The sequence below is a fragment of the Corapipo altera genome, unplaced genomic scaffold (genome assembly GCF_003945725.1).
Source record: "Corapipo altera isolate COAL_440 unplaced genomic scaffold, ASM394572v1 133, whole genome shotgun sequence".
NCBI classification, from domain to species: Eukaryota; Metazoa; Chordata; class Aves; order Passeriformes; family Pipridae; genus Corapipo; species Corapipo altera.
In genome coordinates, this window is record NW_020884939.1 from 1174554 (window position 1) to 1191149 (window position 16596).

The 16596-nt window shown below is 37.8% G+C and overlaps 1 protein-coding gene across 2 annotated transcripts in view; it reads left to right on the top strand.

Annotated features, from left to right (window-relative positions):
* MYPN (myopalladin) overlaps positions 1 to 16596 on the top strand; it is a 62313-nt gene that overhangs the window by 25809 nt on the left and 19908 nt on the right. Inside the window, exons 2-10 of one of the 2 annotated variants that reach the window (XM_027660937.1) lie at positions 3759 to 3879; positions 5417 to 5468; positions 7464 to 7611; positions 8794 to 8865; positions 9079 to 9220; positions 10156 to 10179; positions 12232 to 12348; positions 12793 to 13162; positions 15273 to 15860. In XM_027660937.1, coding sequence (XP_027516738.1) covers positions 3759 to 3879; positions 5417 to 5468; positions 7464 to 7611; positions 8794 to 8865; positions 9079 to 9220; positions 10156 to 10179; positions 12232 to 12348; positions 12793 to 13162; positions 15273 to 15860 — 1634 coding nt within the window. Of the gene's footprint in view, positions 1 to 3703; positions 3880 to 5416; positions 5469 to 7463; positions 7612 to 8793; positions 8866 to 9078; positions 9221 to 10155; positions 10180 to 12231; positions 12349 to 12792; positions 13163 to 15272; positions 15861 to 16596 lie in introns of both variants that reach the window. The other variant, XM_027660936.1, reaches the window with a different exon arrangement.

A 16596-nucleotide genomic window follows, 5' to 3' on the forward strand; every position in this document is an offset into this window, starting at 1 on the left:
ACATGGTGTTTTTAAACTTGCTTATAGGAAAATAGAATTGTGCCTCACAAAAGCATGCAATACAGACTTACCTCTACACAAACACAACAGGTTAATTGGAAAAGCAGTAGTAACACAAGGAGTTCTACCTTACTGGTGATTATATCACAGCATTTTGTGCAATGTGTTTTGCTCTCTGTGTCACTTCAGTGAGAACCACATTTAAGTGGACACAAAAATATAACATCACTCTACTATGTAAGTTATTTTAATGTTCTGGAAAGATGCTGCTGAAAATGGAATCAAATTCTAGAACCCGGGTATTCTCTTTAATACTTATTCATATCTGCTAAAGCTAACATGCTTAAAACAAGGCTACAATATAAGGCAGAGGCATGAGGTAGGTGTATAAAAAGACATGAGTAAGTGCTGTGACTCACGTCCCAAAGTACACAGTTGCCTACATGAATTACACACCTCAAAGGCAGCTTGTACATTCATATACCAAATCTGTGCTTGTAGTCATAAAACTGTGCATGAATCTTAGGTCTTCTCTCCTGATAATGTAAGTATTTTCAATTGCAAATCTTCAAAACAACAGTAGAATAAACCATATTGTAGATAGAACGTACCTGACATGTCTAATGTTTCTAATTATTAGTGGGGAAAATTACAGATTTGGGCAAGTCATTATGAGCAAAGTTTAAACTAGGTGTAGCTGTTCCTTCTGTTTGAAGAGGTTTATTTTAGAGCATCTGACAGGACTGTGACAGAATATGAACACTACAGCTCAATCAGAAAAAGCTAGAAAAACAATTATTTCTAAAGGAAAAGTATTTTCAATGGAAGTGTAAACCAGTTCTTTCAAAATAAAGATTATACAAATAAAAAGTAGTATTTTCAAACTAAATATTATTGAAGAACCATACAGTCTAATCTACTAGAAAAATAATGGTAATGGTACTGAGACAGTGAAATCCTTTAAAAAAGAGGTAGTTTGTAAAGAATCATTTTAAAACCAGTGATTTCACCTTTTAAAATTATTTTTAGGTGCTGCTTCACACCTGCTGAAAAAAGTCAAAGAGAATGGTAGATAAAAGCAAAGATAAAAAGATAAAGAGAATAGTTACATACTCCAGAGAAATAAATGAATATACATACATGTATATATTCACTCTGTTCTTACATTCCCCCCTAAGTATCTGCTTTTGGCCACTGTCAAGACCTGATGCTGGGTGAGGTGGATCTGTAGTCTGACACAGAGCACCCAGTAAGTTCTTCCCCATCTTTTGACATGTGCCAGCTCACCTGGCACCCTAGGGTATGTGGTGCTGTTATTACTCCCTTTTGTATGAGGACAGCTGTCTCTTAAATTTCCAAAGGTGCTGCATGTTGCACGGGTTTGGTCAATATCCAGAACTCTGTTCACATCTGCTCTGCGAAGAATCTCAACCGAGTTTCACTGAGCTGTGAGAAGTAGCATGAATGGCTGCTGAAAGTTACTCTGCAGTAAAGTGCTGTCCTGGGCAGAGCATCCACTGACAGAGCATCCCTCAGAGCATCTCATTTTGCCCACCAGAGTGGGAGAAAACCTAGCAAATGAACTATGGTGAACCTTAAATGGCCACCAGTTTTATCATCAGAAAGCCTTCGAACATTGTCATCCTAGTTGTCAAGTTGTTTGCATTGATAAACAAAATTTCCTTAGTGGTGTGGCTCAAGCAAACATCTGTGGCAATTTAACATGCAGCAGTAGCCTCCTGACTGCCCAGTCCGTTCTTTTATGGTCATTAGCAGCTACCAAAAATGATATATAGGAGAATCTGTACGGTTCAGTCATCCTCAATCTTTTATGTGGTGTCCTGGCACAAACCCATTTTCATTAGACCAGAAGTGGAGCAGCTGGGCCTGAGAACACATTCGAACGTGCCAGCCTTGCTCCAGAGGGAGAAAGCTCTAGCAAAGAAGTCAGCATCGGGGCTTTAACATTTTAAAGTCCTGCTGGCAGACCTGCAAGAGCTCATCCACTCCTTCTTTTAGAGCCCTAAGGCTCAAATGGAAGAGAAATCAGTAACTTCGGTTGAAGTTCTCGGCATCGTGTAGGATCCATTCTGCAGTGCAGGAGCTTCCCTCTGGAACAGGCAGACCTGTCTGTCTGCTTTCCAAGCTGCATTTCCAAGTCAGTTGACTGTCCAGGTATGGATTACACTGATGTGCAACTCCAAGTGGAGCAAGAAACACCCTGTCTGCTCTGAGAAAGCCATGTTGGGGGGCTGGGACTGATGGGGCACAAATGGGGCACTGTTTATTGCTCAGCTACATAATCAACATTGAAATTTTAGATCTGTAGTCCTTAATACCTCATGGACCCTTTGAGGCTCCTTTTTCAATTCTGTATTATACTTTTATTGAATTCTGGTTTTCTGCTGGTATGGACTGTCTTAGAAATTACTTTTTTTTCCAATATATTAATTCAGGGCTTTCTTCATGCTCAATTTCTAGCATAAACTGTTGTTAAAAAGTTGTGCAATTGAATGGTTAAACAAATTTATTTATTCATGTTTTTCTAAAATATCTGAGATGGAAATGTATTGAAATACCTTATACTACAAGGCAATAAATACTAATTATTACAATTTATTACTCCAAGACCTATCCTCATGCTTTCCACAGCAATCTTATTTGCTGTAGTACCACTCAAATGTTGGCAGGTCCTTTTCCCAAGTTACCATGTAAGATGGATGAAACAATTATTATTTTTTTTAAAAATCAACTGAATAAAAAATGTTAGTGGTATGACAGCCCCCACTGTCACATGCAGTAGTTGCTTCACTAAATCACATGTTATTAAGAAAGTCATAGTAAGAAAATACAAAGATTTTTATGTAGTTTTATATCTGTCTACATTTATAAGAAAAGTTACAGTGAAGATGAATGTGCTTTAGCTCGGCTTTTTGAATCTAGCTAGTTACATACAAATACAGGTATTTCTGAGTATTATCCCAAACATTTAGCTCTGGATCTTGACAGATAGCACTACACCTTCTGTATAAAACCTAGATTGTCTTATTAAATTGGAATTTGATTCTGCAAACCCACCTGATTTTTCTCTTTCTGTTCTGCCTTGTCCGTACTGAAAAGCAATAGCAATCAGGCCAACATATTCTTGGATGGGTGACTGTGTTTAAAAGAGGAACACAGCAATATGATACAGAAAAGAATTCAAGGTGCAGCTGTCTCACTGGCTGTTCCTGCACGCAAGTGCCTCTGTATCGTAATAGATCAATTCCCTTACTTATGCCGTCTTTTATAAAAAGCAGATTGGGTTAAACACATGCCAAAACAAAGGGCAACACTATAGTAAATTTCAATCACATTCTGAATTAACATGAACTTTGGAAATATAAGTTTCAGGTAAAATTGTTTACTTACAGTGGGGATTTTTTGCTGCACTTCAAGCCACAACACAGACCCGAATGTACCTTAAGAGAAATTCAGAGCTGGATTGACAGTGTTCCAAATTCAGAGCTCTTCTACTCTATATTGAATAATACGAAATTCATAAATATTTTATTCCTATGACTGTTGATTCAACACTTTCCTGCAGTACTCTGTCAGAATCTTCAGGCTAAACCTGCCAATTTTATCATCAGAAAGACTTCAAACATTGCCATCCTAGTTGACAAGTTGTTTGCATTGATAAACAAAATTTTTTGCCTTGCAGGTGGTACTGTGAAGGGAAGGAGCTTGAAAACTCACCAGACATTCAAATTATCCAGACAGGTGATCAGCACTCATTGATTATTGTTGAAGCTTTTGAGGAGGACACAGGACGTTACTCGTGCTTTGCTTCAAACATCTATGGAACAGACTCCACTTCTGCAGAGATTTACATAGAAGGTAACGTTAGAAGTGGTGCAGAAATCGATTGTTGAAAGTGGTCACACAGGATTAAAACATGATTATGTGTCTTGTTTGCTAACTGCGGGTTGCTTTGTCATGAAAAAATACGTAGCAGGGAGAAAACACTTTTCATCATTATCACCACCTTCATTATTTCCCTATAAAGCACCATTCAGAAAAGAGACTGCCCTGTACATGTTAATTTATTGTGTCTCTTCCCAGAGATTTGATGTATCTCACTGTAAGATCAAAGTCTAAAAATATTCAGATTCTGATGCCACCTTGTATTTTTTATCTGTGGAACTCTACAGAAATATAAGAACTTAATATTTGTGTCTAATTCTTATTAATCCCTTTTCCCTACAGTCACTATTACAAGTTGAACATAGGACCCCTTCCTCTTAACCCTTTATTGGGCCCTGTAACCAAAATAAATATGCCATCAATTTGGTATTTTACTTGCCCAGTAGATGTAAATAAAACAGAGTATATATCTGCAGATTTAGATGTCTTCTTTAGATGTCTTTCTCCTTATGCTTTCTGCTATACCTACTGGGCCTAAGAGAAGTCTACTTATATTTCTTTTTAACACTTTGTTGGGTAAGATTTTAGATTGCTTCCATCATTTGCAGGACTACAAATTTGAAATAAACACAGAGGATATTTTTTTCCATTCTCAAGCAGAGAAATAAACCACGAGCACCATCACTGACAGCAGTGGGACCATCACAAATTAGAGCACTGCCCTACTTAATACAGGGTGGATTTTGTTCTACTGATGCTCCTCTTTCACGTCTCTAATCTGACAATGAAATGAAGAATCCTTTTTTAGGTTCTGCACTGCCCCTGCCACTGCTGGGAGATGTCTGTGCTTGGCAGGGATTTCCTAGTTCTCCAGGCAGAGGCCAAGGTCTGCTGTTACCTGGCTCAGTGGATGCTGGAGGGAAGCCATGGCTGACGGAGGTGCTCACTGGCAGGAGCTGCAGAGAAAATGCAAATTCCAAGCACAGGGAAGGCTGAGTCAGAAGTGTAAAATGTCTCAGTAAGACAGCTGTTAGTAAACTGAGCTATTATCTTCTCCATATTGTGCTACAAGGCTCTAGTTTGAGAATAACAGTTATGATTCAAGGTCTAGTTTTTAACTTTTTCCTTTTGAATGGTAGTATCAAGTGTCTGAGGAAAGAAAGCTCTTCCTTGATTCACAACAACAACTACAGACTAAATCATAGAGACATTTTAAAGAGAACCTGAGGAAGACCCAGGTATACATTCACTCTTGGATGCTGTTTTCCTTATTTCAGTTGCACCTAATCCCAAATTTGCCCCATGTCAACAGCAGTTCTGCATCTTGCACAGTATCCAATGCTGGTTCACTTCCCCTGGAATGTGATCTTTTGTTTTGGCACAGCTTTATAATATATATCCATAGAATGCTCTAGAGGAAATCTGATTAATGGTTTGTATCATTCGTAGATAAACTTCAAAAACCCCTCTGCTGAATGTTTGGTTTTGGGTTTTTTTAATTTTTTCATAGGAATCTCTTCTTCTGACTCTGAAGGTGAAATCATCACAAACGAAATGGATCAGTAAGTTTAAAATCAATGACATCTTGCATAATTTTTACCATTAAAAAACCTCATAAGTGCAGACCTTTCAGTTTGCAACCTCCAACACGTTAGGGGTCTGTTTAGGATTTGTTTGGATTGTTTGGGTTGGGTTTTGTTTGCATGCCTGTTTGTTTGATTTACAAATAATATGGACCAAACACACATATGTTCGTTTGTGTCTTCAATTTTAGATTAAGAATTGAAACTTTAATTTTAAATATAAACACAAGAGGAAAGATGGCACCTTAAAGATTGAACTACTAAAATTAATTTACTAATCCTGAAGCCATTTGACTAGACTCATCTTAAATGCTGATTTAAGCACCTGACTTGGACAAACAGTGCAATACAATTTCTCACATGAAAATACAGCATGTCATGAAGTTTTTGGCAGAATATGGGTACAGAATAATTATTTAGATTTAAGATAAGGAAATTAATAGATATGCACTAGAGTAAACTGAAATGATGGTATAAAAGGCTACTTAATTATAAAAATAAAATATGTCAGATGTCATCTAAAACCTGGGAAATAGTTTTATTTGTCCTAGATGAAATCCATCCCCTGATCATTTAGAATCTGATCCAATCTCTTAAAATCAACAGTCTTTTAGAATCAAAGTCCTTCTGTTAACCAGAAAGAGAGTCAGAGTGGTTGAAAACTAAAATAATCAGTCTTTTATTTTTAACTCCTTTGCTTTCAATCCCAAAAGTAAACTGCTTTATACAGAGAAAATCTTAACCAGATAGACATGCACCCTGTTGGTTTCATCCATTATTAGGGAGCATTATGCTCATTACAAATGTCAGTTTTTAAAATGCAAAGATAAGACATTTGCAGTTTGTTCGACTAAACACCTCAGGCTGACAGCAAATCCTGTTGTACGTGATTTTAAGTTCAAAGGCATAAAATATTCTCCACTGAATTGGTTTATGGACTTTGATAAATGTAAGGGTTTAATATAAAACTTAAGATCAAGAAGATCTGAAAGGTTTGGGGATGAATTGCTAAGTTTTCCACAGTTCTAGTTCAGACTTGTCTAACTGTCTCAGGCGTATTTTTTTTCATATTCACCTCATCAGGTGTCAATGTAGCACTGACCATGATCTTGACCACCTGATGGCTTCTCTAAATTACTTACCTTGTTAAATTGTGAAGTAATTTTTTCTGAGATTAAAAAAAAAATGCTGCTCTGCCATTGTGGTCCTCAAATGATCAGGTTTGGGTATAATGAAAGTCTTCATTTTTCCTGGGCTTCCAGCTGCCATCACATGAATCTGAACACTGTAATTAAAGGGAATTAACATGAGAACAGATGCTAAAAGAAGTTCAAAAGAGAAATCAGTGATCACAACAACAGTTGTATCTTCACTCTGAGTAAGGTTTCCTCTGTTTTAAAGGTCGGGCTTCCTGTGGGGACCTGGGCACCTCGAATTGGATAAAAAGACCATCTCTTCACTGTTTGCATTATTTCACTTGGCAATAAAATTAAATAGGGTCAACTCTTATAATCACACATAGACACAGCCTAGAAGTGAATAGGTGCCAATCTGTACACTATCAAAATTGAGGATATGTTGGTCAGAAACCATCTGTTGTTCAGCAATAAATTATTGAATCTGTACCAAGCAAACCATGGTATTTTCATTATCTTATAGGCCCAAACTTTCACACAAGAGAAACCAGCACTGTCCTCTGTGAAAACAGCACTGCTTTCTCATGCTGCTCAGGCTGGGTTAATCCAGGCCATTTATTGCATTTGGGGTGACTGAACTGGGGTACTAGAGTGGACAGATATGCAGGCTGGCTCTAACAAAATGCAACTTTACCCAGGAGCACATGGAATTCAATCCCAGAAGTGAGGCTGATATGTGAGGTTGATATGCAACTGAGACACACATAACTAAGGACACACACACACACAGAGCTCTGCCTTCCTGTCAGAGAACTTACTCTTGGTTAATATTTCACAGCAAACCAAGGACAGCAGACACCTCTGTGAATGCAGCATCTCCTGCTGTCAGAACTGCAACCAAGCATCAAGAAACCTCCAAGGCACCACCAACTGTGATCCAGCCTGTGTCTGTACCTGTCCAGACTGTGCCAACATCAGTTAATCCGGTATGGGAGACAATACAGGGAATTTCAAGGACAAAAAGCAAACTTTTATAAATCACAGACTCATTCACCTTCAATAGCAGCCTATAACGTTTTTCTCTCTCTTGCTACAGAACTCACTTGAAATCTTTTCCTTTCAATGAAACTTATTTTAAGCTAAATCATTTCACTACTATGTTTACTTCATATGTAGATATACATGTTTGCCACATAAGATTTCAATATCCATATCAAAGAGTTTCTAATTAATGTTAGCATACATTTTGAGTCCTTTTTGTTGCAACCTGTCAGAATATTCACAGCTGTGAATTCTTTCCTGATAGGAAAGAGGAGCCATATTTCCTTAAAACTGAAATGTTCATGAGAAACTCGCTTTACACTAATTTTTGAAAGTTTACAGGCCAGAATTAGGTGGTAACCAATAAACAGATACTGAACAGGTGAAGCAATGCATCTTTACTTTTTACTACAATGAGAATAGAACTAAGCCTCTGAGACATTTCACCATTTAAGAGAAGTTGCTTAAGTCAAGAGTAATAGTTATCTCAAAAAATCACCACTTTTAATCTTGTTGGTTTATAAAATATCACCTATGTAAATTTGGCTCTGTTTCCTGAGATACTGAATCAGTAATTTTGCTTTTCTGGGGCAACTCTTATTTCACTAAAAGGAAAAACTCTATTAAATAATCAATCTAGAAAACAAAATTTTCCAGGAGAAGAATAACTCCATTCTGATTTCACTGAGTAGGATCAAGAGGGTGATATCTCACCTTCTTAAATGGTTTGGTTTAGGCAAAGGAAAAGAATTACAGTAGCAGTCACACACGTGACTTGACTTAACATTTCCTTCTTAACATCCATAAATATTTTGTGAGTAAGGATTTTAAAAACAAAACTACGACCAAGCAGCCAACAAAGGTTTGCCTTAGGGAATTATTAACAAAAGATGTCACAATACACTGCAGTGAAGTTTTCCTTGCCAAGATGGACTCGACTAGGTAATAAAGCACTAGCAGCATTTTTGCTGTTATCCCATCCAGGATGATCACCAGCAGTTGTCCACAATAGAATTTCTATTCATTGCATTAAATATTTTGCTTTGGACTTCACCCACTTCTCCTGTATATGGAAAAATAATGTCTGTACACCTAAACATCATCTTGTGATGTTTTGCAACCTACAGGCCCAAAGCCCCACTAACTATTTACAAGGACTGGATGGAAGACCTATAATTGCTGCTCCTGTATTTACAAAGGTAATTTGTTCTATGACATATTTGAAAATTAGAGGTCAATTAACTGTAGAAAGAGATGATTAAAAAATTTCTAGCTATCAAATGTAAAAAAAGGAATTATGCATTTCTGAAGCTACTCAAAGATTTAAGTGGCTTTATTAAATCTTACTGAAATCAGTATTGCTTCCAGAGCATTAAGGCATTTACTGACTGTCTATTCATTTTCTCTATTAGATGTTACAGGATATTTCAGCTTCTGAGGGGCAGCTTGTTGTCTTTGAATGTCGGGTGAAAGGAGCTCCTTCCCCAAAGGTTGAATGGTATAGAGAAGGAACACTGATAGAAGATTCTCCAGATTTTAGGATATTACAGAAAAGTATGTTTTCTGTGTGAAAGTATCGTGTCTAATAAAATATAGGCAAGCAAAAAAATTGCTAACATAGCAACCCTGTGAATTTCTTATTACAATGGTAAGAACCACGCAAGCTGAATTTATGGCAATAAATCTGGTTCCCAGAAGCTCAAACTGTGAATGAATTGACCAGCACCTCACAGGTAGTATTTGCTGAGATTCCCCAAACTCTTGAATCATTTTGCCTTCTGCTTTGATCCCTTTGCCACTTCAGTGTCCTCTTCTAATTCAGCCTTACTTCCACTGGTCTTTTTTGAGTTCACACCTTTTATGTAGAGTTCCATTGCCTGTAAATCCCTCACCTTTCAGGTAGGTAACTTTATAATAGTGCTTATGGGCAGTAGATTGCTTATTTATCCTCAAAAGTAACCTGATGTGCACGTTGCCATGCTGACACATGCACGTGTGCACGTGATACACAGTAGGTTGTAAACACAGACTTCTCTGGTAATTTTCAAACGCAGTCAAAACATTTGCAATTTTCTCATAAGTCACTGGAATGTTAAAAATTGAGAAAATTCAACAGAAATTCCTTCAATACAACACTAAACCAAACCTCAGTGAAACAATGGTTCATCATAACATGGTTTTGCGTGTCTTAGTTTCAGAAATTGTCTTCAAGATAAAGTAGTACTAATAATGCAAAAAATACTTCTTGCAGAATTTATTTTCATAAATTCCCAAAAAGGTTCCTAAGTGTTCACATTGTTCAGTGGCTTTGACATGCCATTGAGTAGAAGGCTTGGCTGTCTCTACCACCCCATAAACAGAAAACTGGGTCAAATTCCAGTATTCCATCATATTGAGGAGTCAAACTTTATATTTAGTGCTTAAAAAAATACATATATTGGCAAAAGCAATTATATTCAGTCTAATAATTCTGCTCTTCTTCCCTTTAGAACCACGATCTATGGCTGAACCAGGTGAGGATCATCAAAAGGCTCGTAATTTTTGCATTATATAAATGTGGTTATTTTCCTTCACAAAACATGGATTATTCAAATTCTATAATTTAATAAAGTATTTTTTTCTTTTCTCCATAATCTGTAGCTACTTGTAAGTTGCATTTCACTGTAGACTGTTCCATAAATATATAATTTGAATTAGTTCTGTCTCTTTTGAAGAAAGTGTTTCCATTCTGCTTTGACTCAGTTCTAACCCGGGATCTAAATGAGCTAAAGATTAATAAAACCAATGTATAAGGGTCCCCTGTACATCTGAGGTCCAAAAGTACACCAGATGATGTAGGACTGAGCTATTTTTATCTAGTTTACCAGTTAGGGAACATTGCATCAGATGTTTAGCCATGTCAGCCATTCCCTGTGCTCTGGACCAGCGTAATATGAGAGTGCCACATCAGGTGTTCTACCCCTGATATCAGCAAATCCTATAAACATGGCTGGGCCTGCTAATTTCAGGGGTCAGGGTAGAAGGCAGGTTACTTCACATGATTGGAACAGAGGAGCCTTACAGATTTTAATTACTTCTCCATGAGAGGATCACTCTCCTCAGTATGCTTCTCGTTACTGGAAATATAAAGCTGCCCCTCTTAAGATGGAAAATCATCAAAGGAGTATTACTTCTTACATAATAAATTTCTGTAACTCTTCTCCTTGCCCTATTAGAAGTTTTTTTACCCTGAAAAGTGTCTTGAAAGAAGCTCCCTCTCTCTGAGATTTAGGATGGAAAAAAATGGAGCTTCAACCAGCACCCAACGATACTGTTCCCTTACTGTCCGCTGGCATCACTGCTGAGTAATGTGAAGCAGTTTGGAGAGGATCATCAGATGGGTGCAGTTGTCACAGCCTCATCACCTGCTGCTCATTCAGAAGGAATCTGGATTTCCATGCATGCAGCCATTGGCAAATCCCAGCACGATAAACTACATCTTATAATGCCTTAAACTAGTACTATAACAAACTATTATTCTCCAGTAGCTGATAGCAAGCAATCTCTTTGTTGCTACTAGGTTCCCCTCAGTGATGCCATGAAACAATCAAGTTTAAGTGTGATACGGTTTTCTACAGAAATACTCATAAAATATTTATCCTGTAGGGTTTTAGGAAAGTTTATTGCAAAAGGGTAGCAAAATAGTCACTGACTAATTTTGAAGAAATTTTATCAGCCCACATTTCATACGCTTGAGATGTTGCTCTCCCTCCCCGTCCCAGACAAACAAAAGACTTAAAATCCCATCACCATAGGTATTTATTGGCTGGTACTGCTGCCCAGACACATCAGACACTGGTCAGACAGGAGTGTCATAATGCCAGATGGACTTTTCAAGATGGAATATAGTTTTTCATAGTACACTTCTGCTAGCACATTTTTGGTGTCCATGAGTCTTCTTTGCAAGGAAGTGAAAAGGCACCTTTCTATAAGCATGATTAGCACAACCCCCTCTATCTGCAAGTCTGCATGGGTACTTTTGGAAAATGCCAGCCTATATTTTGTGTTTCTCCCTCTCACGAAGTGACTCCACTTAAATTACAATTATATATATATATATATATATGTGTGTGTGTTATATATATAAAAATATATATAATATATAAATATAACTGTTAATTATAATTAATCTTTCTATCTGCAGAGATAAAAATATATCTATTTTAGTGAGTTGAGAGTATAGAGTACACTGTATTTTTCTAAATTCAATTTTAAAGTGCTTCTGTCTTAAGTCTGTACTTCATGTCCTTAGGAAAACATTTTCCAGTGTTTTCCACATGCTGCTGACACCTGTTCTTCACTTCCATTGGGCATGCTGGAGCACAGAGGACAGCAGTTGCTGCAGACAATGCTGATAACAGCTGCTGCACACAAAGGCTGCCAAAATTGATAATACTGATGAAAATAAAATCAAACTAAGCAAGGTTAAAGACCTTAAGGAAATCTCCTGAAGGACAGCCAGAGTTCTGTGTGTTTGTTCCCTACACGTTCACTTCAAGTACTAACATTGCTCTGATGCTTTGCAGAGGAAATTTGTACTCTCGTTATTGCTGAAGTATTTTCAGAAGATTCTGGCACTTTCACCTGTACTGCAAACAATAAATATGGCACAGTATCCAGTACAGCACATCTCACTGTCAGAGGTAAGAGTTTGTTTTAGTCCTTTGCTCCCCAGTAAATACAAGCAGAGCAGGCTATGATTTAGGCTGCCAAGGCACCGTACAGAACATAAGGGCAGAGTGTGTTGGTGACTCCAATTCAGCTCGAGTTCTAGAAATGTTCTTCGTAACTAAAAGGTCTGAGAATTCTCTGAAAAGAAATTTTTTATTTCAAAGATGCTAATGGAATGTACAGGGGACATGGTTGAAGAGCACTGCTTGGTTTTCCAAACTAGAACGGTGTCTCTTTTCCCTCCACCTTTACAATAGTCCTTTTTTACGGGAATTTGTTGTTATATAAACAAAGTCAAACAACTCAGTCCAACAGCCAGAAGGACACCAGAGAGAGTTTTCTGAACTGTAATTTTGTGATTTTATTTCACTATGATTTATGGCATTTACGTAAAAGTTTGCTGTTTACTCTTTCAGCATCCGAAGACAGCAGCAACGCTGCCACCCTTCACACCACGGGCTCCATTGACTTTGTTGCTACTGAACACCAACCTCCCCCACACGCTCCTTTCCCCCACGGAACAAACCAAACACCTAAACCTAAACTTGAAGGTGTTCTCGTGAACCACAACGAACCCAGATCGAGTTCCAAGATAGGGCTCCGCGTGCACTTCAAGCTGCCCGAAGATGAGAAAGGAAGTGAATCATCGTCAGAGGATGGACCCGGTGCTACAAATCAAATCAGACCCAACCATTTCCCAGAGAAGATAAATGGACAGCCAATGAAAATAACTGAGCCAACTTCACCATCCAAGGAACCTCCCCCAGTACTGGCTAAACCAAAGCTGTAAGTAAACGGAATTCAAAGTCTCAGGAGCATCACTGATATTATTTAGTATTTATAGACCATGGCACTATAGCCCTAGAGCAAAAACTCAAACACAGAGAAAAAAGACAGTCAGCATCACATGGCAGTGGCCTAATTAACCGTACTCTTAGAAAACATATTCTACATATTCTGTATATCCCTCTTAGGAAAAGTGTTCTCCAATTTTAAAAGGAAAATGTTTTCCCTCTGAAATTTTATTAATTCCACAATGTTTTCTGCTGCAATCAAAAGGTAAACAGCCCTGCTTTTAAGCAGGCAAAATAAAAGCAGGTTCTTCACACACGTCACTCAGTTCTGGGTATGCAATTTTGCCAAAATCAGACATATTTGGTCTCACACGTAGTATGGACTGGCAACTAGAGGGTAGCTGTTGTCCCAAAGGCCATTCCTCATGACTTTATGTCCCACAGGCGTAATTGCCTCCTAAAACAGATAAAACATTTGGAAGTGTTTGATAATGTGAAACCCCTTGAACTAAGAAGCACCTGCACGACTAGTGCACCAGGAGCTCAAGGGGAAATTTGAAAAAGTAGTGTAGTTTTCTTAGAGAACAATTTGTGGAATTTACACTGCACTTTGTTAAGTAATATATTTTTGGCATTTTTTCAGCCTCCCATATCTAGTTTAACAAAAAATCCTTAATTTCATTTCTTGAATACAACTATAGGCTCAGGAAGGACTTTATAAAGTAATTCATTGGTACTGTTACGCAGGCCTGTAATTTCATAGCATAAACATTATAAGGAGAAGAGAGAATTTACATACCATGTAGCAGAGGAAAAATTTGGAGCACTGATTTTTTTTTACTTTATGAGCCCCATATTGACAGCACTGTCTACTTTCAGAGCTATGGTGTTTTTAAGGGAGGAGCAGAAGCAGTATTTAAGTTGTGCAATGCTTGCTTAAAGCAGCATTTCTCTCACACACACCCCCCCACAAAAACCCTCTGTAACAAAGGAGTGCTTTATTATGCAGATGTATATACGAAGGACACAAAATCAGGACCATGTAACTTCTAATTCTCTAACATTTTACTTTTTGAAAGCTAGAAATAGTTTTATTATCCAAATTATTATAATAATGTATAATGATAATTGTTATAATATAATTATATCTAAATTATCTATCTTTATGGTTATCTTTAATACATTATAGAAACAGTAATTCTTTTAACTAAAAAGAAGTTCTGTTGACCACATGTTTGGTTTGTCAGTACCAGTTGTGGTTGGTCTCTAATTCTACATTTTTCACTTTTTATCAACAGTCATTTAGTAGTTTATAACATGACCATTTTCCATATCCTCTATGTCCTTTCTGGTTTTGGGAAGGGAAAAAACCAGCCTGTTTTTCATGTGCTATATTTCTATATACCTAAAAACTAAATAAAACACTTGACAAGGCAAAATAATTCTCCTTAATTGCAAAGCAGTTGACATATCTAGCACATAGCATCTAGAAAACAACAACAGCATGAAATGCAAGTCCTCTCTGAATTAGACACCCCTGCCTGTCACTGAATGTCAACACCATCTAAACTACATTGGCAATACCTCTTATGGTGATTATTACAAAGCTTTATCAGTCAAAATGCTGGTCTCAGAACTCGCTTCAACAGGAGGTAAATTCATTCCAATCTGGCTTGCAAATGCTCATTTAAAATATGATACACCAAATCTTACTCTTAGTTGCATAAGCAGTGAGATGACAGGAAGCAGAATTTGACAATGCCGTGCCTTAAATATCTTCAAGCAAAATTTATATTTATATTTCACATGATCAAATGTAAGAATTATCTTCCATCAAATAATTTTCAGACAAAAAGCTTTTGTGCCTCTGGCAAAGAAGGGGAGAGGAAGGAAAAGTTTATTTTAGTAGCAAACTAATTTTATGCTCTTCTCATAATGATAGAGAAAGTCGTTAGGAGTTTCCTTTGTATCTTGTGGTATCACAGGACATTTTTTTCCCTCTCACAACTCATTTTTCTCTCTCAATTCATATATGGAAATGTAGTCAACTAGCATATTTCAGGGCTCATAACCAATTTTGCTCATCTTTATTTTATGTGCAGTGATCAGAGCCAGTTAAAACAGCTGCACAACCAGGTCTTGCTTGAACAGCAGCAGGTGCATCAGGCATCTCTAAGAGAGCTGTCATTCAACACGGTTTCATTGAATTCTGCTACTTCACTCCACCAACAGTCCACCTCAACTCTGTACAAGCAAAGCTCAGCCTCTGTTTCACAAGCTTTTGGCTACACCCGCCCTAAGCAGTTCCTGCCATCCCAAACCTCACCACCGGCCAGCTCCTTGGCCAGCTCCTCCCTTGCAGCATTCAGCAACGTCCCTCAAGCAACTCAGAGAACAAACAACATGGAAAATTTCTCAGGAAATCCCCCACCTGCCCAATCGAGGTCTTTGGGAGGGTTTACAAGCAAAAGCGAACAGTCTCTCCCAAGCCCCAAAGAACCCGCGGTGCCTCCGTTAACACTCTCTACATCCAGCGTAAAACACTTCCAGCCACAGACTGTGACTCCTGCTCCCATCTCCCCGACTGGACGGATTCAGAATCCAGTGGCTTTCCTTAGTGCTGTTCTTCCCTCGCTTCCTGCTGTGCCATCAACCAATGCCATGGGCCTGCCCAGAAGTACTCCAGCCATGTAAGTACCATAAGCCACGTGCACAGAAGCAGGGATGAGAAATACTCAGAGGAAACCAGGATGTGCTTCTGTTCAAGGGTTCAGCAGGGGATTCACTGAAATGCAAGTCATCCATGAAGTAGAAAAGTGAGTTACTCATGTATTCTGGTCATTTAATCTAACCTTTACATTCAGTTAAGAAAGGAAGGGATAGTACCTTCTATAATAAGGTACCACCAAGGGTAAGATAAATTCAAGACAGAGAAATGTGAGTGTGTAAACAGATATATACAAGAATGTGGGAGCTCAGAGATTCATAAGACTGTACTAGTGGGAGAAAAGAGATTTCATGAGCTTGCAGGATAAGTCACTCCATTTGCCTACACGAGGCACACACAAAAACATTCTTACCTATTGTAAGCAACAAGTAAAGTTTTGAAAGGTACCTCATAATGCAAGTTATTATTTTAGTCCAGGTAAATCTAAGAAATAACTTATGTACAGGTATTTTTCTGGTTGCAGTACTTTCTACATTTGAAGTCCCCCAGAAAATCTCAGGACAGTTAATGGTTTGCACATTAATACTTTAATTGACAGCCAGCATGATTTTTGCATATAAATACTTTAACTGACAGCCAGCATGATTTCTATGAGAAAACAGTTACCATCATATAAGCAAATAAGGATGATGATGTACTGGCAAGGTTTTGGCCTTATGCGTTTCTTCTTTACTGGTAGAGTTGAAGTGAAATCCCTT